At 35.5% G+C, this 6,739-nt stretch overlaps 1 protein-coding gene across 1 annotated transcript; it reads left to right on the forward strand.

Moving 5' to 3' along the window:
* The first annotated feature begins 2,731 nt into the window (after window positions 1-2,731).
* Window positions 2,732-3,887, forward strand: LOC149543703 (C4-beta,C20-epoxidase-like). The gene is made up of 3 exons (XM_089796317.1): window positions 2,732-3,147; window positions 3,222-3,549; window positions 3,636-3,887. The coding sequence occupies exons 1-3, from the start codon at window positions 2,753-2,755 to the stop codon at window positions 3,885-3,887; spliced, it is 975 nt and encodes a 324-aa protein (XP_089652443.1). The 5' UTR covers window positions 2,732-2,752.
* The last annotated feature ends 2,852 nt before the right edge of the window (window positions 3,888-6,739 follow it).

Here is a 6,739-nt window from a genome sequence, read left to right on the forward strand (position 1 = left end):
AATGAATATATAGTACTAAATTTCAATTAATCCATTTGTATTTGCAAGAAACATTTTAATACATAAGAATATAATTATCTTAGTGTATAAGTACATGTGATATAGTTTGTGAATTTAAGATTAAGTTTATTATAAATCATGTAAGAAAATGAGTGGAGATAAAATAAGTGTCTAAAAATATGTCATCTTTTATATGATTATAAAATTATCCCAAAAAATGTCATAAGTTGTGAATGAAAAGATGAAAAATGTGATACATATAAATGGTTGAATCAATGGCTATCTAAGTTATGTGATATCAAAATATTCTATTGGCTTAGGCTAAATAACTTAAGAGTTCAAAGGTAAATAATAGTCTTGCTATTGTTTTAGCCAAATAATATAGGTGACTTAGGGTACACATTATTTCACATGGTTTCGAACTAAAACTATTTGATTGACTACTTTTCAAATGGAAGTCACGATGCTTCACCTCGATGAGCATCACCTAGATCCAATGAGTGTTCAATGTTCCATTTATTATCATGAAAGATGGATTCATGTTGAATGACTACTCATAAAATATGCATCAATGAGTTTGACTCAAAAACTACATAGTAAAATCCTTATAGGAATATCACAACATAGAAGCCTTTCAATAGTAACTGCTTCTGAGGCTGCAAGTGTGACAAACTTGTACTTTTATACACATCACTTAATAGCAAACCACTAAAAAAAAACATAATTAAAAAAATATAATAATAAATTATTTTTCATGAATAGTTACCTTTTCTATTAATAAAATATACTTAGTTTACAATTCACAAAAAAGGGGTCAAGGGATACAAGATCACCCCATGAAAGAGTTCAATCGGCTGAAGTCAAACTAAAAACACAACCACAGCCAGAATCAGAAACTATTCATCGAGAAAAAACATATAAGGCATCCTTAGGCTGCCAAAGCAGTGCTAGCCAAGGGTGGTGGATCATCTTTATCTTGAAAACCCCAATCATCTTTAGGATTGGGGAGTAGGTTGAGAATAGTCTAGCCATCATCACCAATAGCAACAACAGTGGAAACCTTCACATATTTAACCTCTGGCCACGAAGGAGAAATTGCCAGGTCCAGGCGAGGCCACTTCCCTTAGTGCACATGATGAAAACCAGGAGGAGGAGCCAAGGACCAACCAGCACCACCACGAGATGGGTAAGCTGAGTGGCAACTCCATCCACCATCACCACTACTAGGAGAGCAGTGGGGGGAAGCTTGAGAGTGCAAGGTGTGCGAGTGGTGGCCAGAGGAGTGGTGTCGAGGATGGTAGCCATGGGGCATCGAGGTCTTCATTGAGGCATCTGGAGGAACTCTAGTGATAGAACAAGGAGCATTGTCCTAGTGATTGAGCAACTCCTGCAGGTGAGAAACTTCAAGTGCAACTTTATTAGCTTGCACTTGAATCTACATAATTACATTATTACAAATGCATGCCTTAGTATACATAGCAATGTTAACATCCAAAAAGACGTGTGTGAAAAGAACAACATTCCTATATTTCCACAGAGAAAATAGGATCTCTAGCTTGAAGGTATGCCAAATCTGGGTGAACTTCCGAAGAAATCTGGGAGAGTCGCGTAGTAAAATCATATGCCAAAAGAAAGACTCAGGTCTAAATGGCTTGAAAAAATCATGAATCCAGTGCCAATAATTCTGAGCACGCTTGTATAACCAAAAAATATGGAAGAAAGACTCTGGTTGCCCACAAAAGGGGCATCTAGACTCAGGAACCCCAATGTGTTTGAGCCGAGGTCCCAGGGGAAGACCTTAGAAGGCTAGGCACCAAGCAAAATGCGCAATTTTGGGTTCAGTTATAGCATTCCATATGGTGTCAAAGCATTTTCTCTATTGAGAAAGGGAAGATTGCAAATGCCATCTATGGTTTAGCGTATCAACTATGGGAAGATGAGGCGAAAGCTATCTGTAGCCCAAACTTGGCTTGTAATTAGAAAAAGGAGTGCCAAGAAACCACCTCCAATTAACTAAGTGAACAGGGATGGAAGAAAGTAGAAGGTCAAAATTCTGCCGGTCTGAATGGACAAGGTGGTATTGTACTTGCATATCTTCTCAGGTCCTGAAACTCATGGTGACCCAGAAAAGAGGTCCTTTGGAGTTCCTTGTTTGAAAAAATGCTGAGCACCAAAATGGCAAACAGGGGAGACAACCATATGTTGATTTCCAGCCCATCGAAGCCAGGGCTTAGGAGGAGCCCTGAATGACCATAGGCACATGCATAATGAGAAAGGTTTAGAAACCAATCCCTTGCCTAAATCATAATAATAAATTATTGAAAAAACATTCAAATAGACTCTCATCTCTACAACATGTCTACTTCGTTACGCCATCCCGAGGATCTATTTTTTTACAATTCGTCATTGCTTTCGTCACCAGGTCCATTTTTCATAATTATTATAGCCTCGATGTTGAAAAGTATATATATATATATTCTTAACTAATTTAATGACTAATCTTTCTATCCCGTGGTCAGCGACAAGACGCGAAACATATTTTTAAATCAATTGCTTAGAGATAATCTCTTTTTCCCCGTCTCGAAAAGTACGTCTAGATATTCAACACTGGAGTTTTGCTAATAAGACTAACAATACCTCCAACCGAGCTCTAAATATTCCGCTTCTGCAAGACGTTATTTAATGGTGAAACTTCGATATAAGTCGTACAACATTTCTCATTGTATCGTGTGCCATTGCAGAAAGAGACACAATGCCTTCTTCTCTTGAACCCACCGTGTCTGAAGTCGATCTCCCCGTGATCGACATTTCCAGCTTTCCACACGACTTGGACGGTCAAGATCTGACCCATCTTCGAGATCATCCAGTCCTCGCCAAACTGAGAAAGGCCTGCAAGGAGTGGGGATTTTTCCAGGTTGTCAACCATGGAATTCCATCCGATCTTGTGAAAATGGCTGAGAGTGTTTGCCGAGATATATTGTCCCTGCCAACCGAGCTCAAAGAGAGACTCTCGACAACAGGTAATTCGTCCGACACTTATTTCCGACGTCCAAATTTTGAGGCATTTCGCCTTCCAGACCCAACAAATGCGACTTCCATTGCCCAAATATATGAACAGATATCTCCACAAGGAAACCCAATTTTCTGGTATGCTAATTAAACTTTTTCCCCACTTAATTCTAATTCATTTTTCTCCCTCTTATAGTTAGAATTTTTTGCAGCGAAACGATGGCAAAATACTCTTTGTCAGTATCTAATCTTGAAAGGGTAATCACAAAAATGATCATTGCAAGCCTGGGATTGGATGCCACCACTTTTTACCACACTCACTTTGAAAAGCGCGGTGCAGTGTTGCGTATAAACGGCTACCCATCGACTGATATATCGATGGGGCAGGAAGCGCTTACCCCTCATACAGATTTGAACTTGCTTACGGTTCTTTACCAGGATGATGTTGGAGGCCTTCAGATTCGATCTGAGGAGGGCGAGTGGTTCAACGTGAAACCTTTCCCTCATTCATTTGTTGTTAATGTTGGGGACTCGCTTAGGGTAACAACTAATTTCTCTGTCTGACTAAAATTAATATTCTGTTTTAAGATTTGGGTTTGAACAAAATTAGGGTTGAATGTTTGCAGGCGTGGAGTAACGGGATATACCGCAGCGCAGAGCACCGTGTTGTTTACAAAGGCTGTAAAGACCGCATTTCATTTGGAATATTTTCTGGGTTTCAAGAGGACGTGAAAATCTGGGCGCCAGAGGAGCTTGTGGACGAGGAGAATCCAAGGCGTTACAAGCCATTCATATACTCGCACTTCAGGCAATACACTCAGGTCCCTAAGGAAAATACTGAGAGGACTAAGTACTTGGAAATATTCGCAGGTGTATAAAGAAGCTCTGCTTTTAGTTTCATATTTAAGGCTTTGAGTATAGCCCGATTCGCTATTTAATGAAATTCGATAGCGAATCTATAGAATAAAAGAATTTCAGGTTCACTTGTATCAAGGAAACCAAATATGAACATGTCAGTACATTTTATAAATTATTAGATATAAAGGTTTAATATATAAAGTAAACTAAAGGATGAATGGCAACTTAATTGTTCAGTTCAGGCGGGCGTGCTCAAATTAAATATTTTCTGTTATTTTTAATCCTTTTTATTTTTTATTTTTTAATATTCATTTAAATAATTTAGCCAATAGAACTATTTTTCTGTCAAAAAATTATTTCATATTTAAACAAAATAAAAAAATTGGTGTATTCTAATTTCGATTGCGTTCATTTAATTTTTTCCTCTATTCTCTTTCTTATGTTAGAATTGGTAGAATGCAAATGACACAAAATTAATATTTTTGAAGTCGTGGAAATAACTCTTTTCTTGCCCAGTCTTTCCACCAATGCAATTTATCGTGAAACATTATAATTTCAATAGTTTTCTTATATTCTATGAAATTCAATTATAAAAGTGGAAGCAACAAAGTAGTCATGCATGTCAAATCAGCAATCAATCATAATATATAAATTGAATAGATTGTACATTAACTATTGGTTGAGTTTAAGGCACTATAAAAAGAAAAATGGAAAAGCTAAATAAATAGATCATGAACTTCCATAAACTAATAATATACAATGGGTAGAATATATCATCAATTGATGAAGTTTCCCATCAATATATAGATGGATAATAAAGAGAATGATTGATGACATCTTCTATGAAAAAAGAATGGAGTACGCAATTATCATACACAATAAATAAGTTTTAAAAGCAAGAAATAAAAATCCAAATGTTATGTTGTAATTGAGTCACAAAACAAGCCATTGCACATTGTGACATAAGTAAAACCCTTAATTCCAAATGTCCAATGAAAATGTGGCATAAAAGGATTATCATTGAAGAGTTGAAATGAATTCACCCAAATCTATCTATTACAATCTAATTAAGTGTTCTAACTGGAATATTCCATCCTATTATGCCATCACCCTTCAATGAGTAATTCTTATGGATGCATCAATAATGAGGAAAATCAAACAATCTAAATTTTTCATTATGGTTATTGCCATTATAAATGATCATACTCCAATTATATTTCTGATAGAAATCCATGCCACATGGAAGAACTATATCTATCCATATATTTTTGAGTTGCATTTCCCCATTGATGAACTGAAAAATAGCCTTTCTCATCATCTCTTTTAAAAATTTGCAAATGGAAGACACTACAACTCCCAATTCAAGACTAGTGACCATAGATTTGAACATTTTATTTAGGTCATCAATCTGTTCATTAATTTTGTTAAGCGTATTAGAGTAATTCTTCTTAAAACTCTTTCATCCTCCTCTAAACATTGGGAAGGGAGTTATTTGTATCCTTAACTTCAATTTTTACATTAAATTGTATCTCCTCATTATCTCCAATAATTCATAAGTTCACCAGCATTATCTCTTCCTTAGGAAACTGGGTCTTATCATCAATTTCTTCCACCTTTGCATCAAAATCAGCTTCATGAAGGAGATAAAAACTAGTTTTCTGAATAATAATAAAACTCTATTTATAATAATAATAATTAAAAATGGAAAACTCCTATAGAACAATGAAAAAGGTAGGGTAGTCATATTATCAGAGAAATAGAAGTAAGAACCCTAGGTTGCCTCGTTCGAATGGTAATTTTCAATGAACTTATTCATCCTAGAGAAATTTGAAGAAAAATAGTATCAGAGCCATCAAAGTCAACAAGGGGCATGCTTGCAGCAAAAGGCATTAAAAGGGTAGAGATCTGTGACCAAAATTACTCCTAATTTCTCAAATCTATTTGGTAGCTCTAGACCTCATGCGTTCTTTACCATTGATGGCTTGGAAAGTCAATTTAGGGTTTTTAATTTGACTAAGTATGCCCATTGTCATTCTCCTAAAATGACCCCAAAACTAGTAGGTTTAAAATTTCATCCATCTTTTGAATCACTTCATTTTGATAGGTTTAGGTTTCATCCTTCATCTTATACTACTGCCCTAAGTTCATACACCCCCCCTCATTATCATCATGCAATTGTGACTGCCCTTTCTCCACCAAACCCTAAGAGTTATCATGCTCCACGGTCCTCAGCAAAATCTATAGATAACACTATAATTATTTCCAACGAGGAAGTCGAAGATACTTGGCTTGAATGTCAAAAGGGAGGAATTTCGGTGGTTTGGAATGGTCCTCAAAAAGATTTTCCCCTTCTCTCTAATTGGTTAGAAGAAAATTGTGATGAAAAGGTAGGTATATCTCAATTTTTAGATATGATTCTTTATTTGCATTGCTTGGATGATTCTGTTAAGAAAGAGTTTATTTCAGTATTTGAGTATTTCTTTAAAGATCATGTTGTTAAATTTGTAGAATGATCCCATGATTTTAGAGTAGAAGGGTTAGATTTTAGAATTCCAACTTGGTTTAATATCCAATCTTTACCTCCAGAGCTTCTCTAAATAGAGATACTTAGGTCTATAGGATTTTTTCTTAAAGAGCTTATTGGTATTGACTCCACCTTTTAGTGTTACAACAATGTGAAAATGCTCATCAAAACCAAGTTTAATCAATCAACACAGATGCAAAGGAAAGTAATAACTAACAAAGCTACATATGATCTAAAAATGCAAATCTATGAAGGTAAAATATCAAAGATTATAAGATTAGAAGACAATAATAAAATCAGATTCAAGACTCTACCTCTCACTTCAGATTTCAATAGTAAATTCCCATA

Source organism: Cupressus sempervirens, chromosome 8 (genome assembly GCF_028749045.1).
Source record: "Cupressus sempervirens isolate cs-2001-9-10 chromosome 8, ASM2874904v1, whole genome shotgun sequence".
Taxonomy (NCBI): Eukaryota; Viridiplantae; Streptophyta; class Pinopsida; order Cupressales; family Cupressaceae; genus Cupressus; species Cupressus sempervirens.

What these genes read in the sequence shown, in the direction of transcription:
- LOC149543703 (XM_089796317.1), top strand. Translation starts at nt 2,753, where the DNA reads ATGCCTTCTTCTCTTGAACCCACCGTGTCTGAAGTCGATCTCCCCGTG. An exon ending in CAAGGAAACCCAATTTTCTG is followed by an intron (nt 3,148 to 3,221) that starts GTATGCTAATTA and finishes AATTTTTTGCAG; the next exon opens with CGAAACGATGGCAAAATACT. An exon ending in ATGTTGGGGACTCGCTTAGG is followed by an intron (nt 3,550 to 3,635) that starts GTAACAACTAAT and finishes GAATGTTTGCAG; the next exon opens with GCGTGGAGTAACGGGATATA.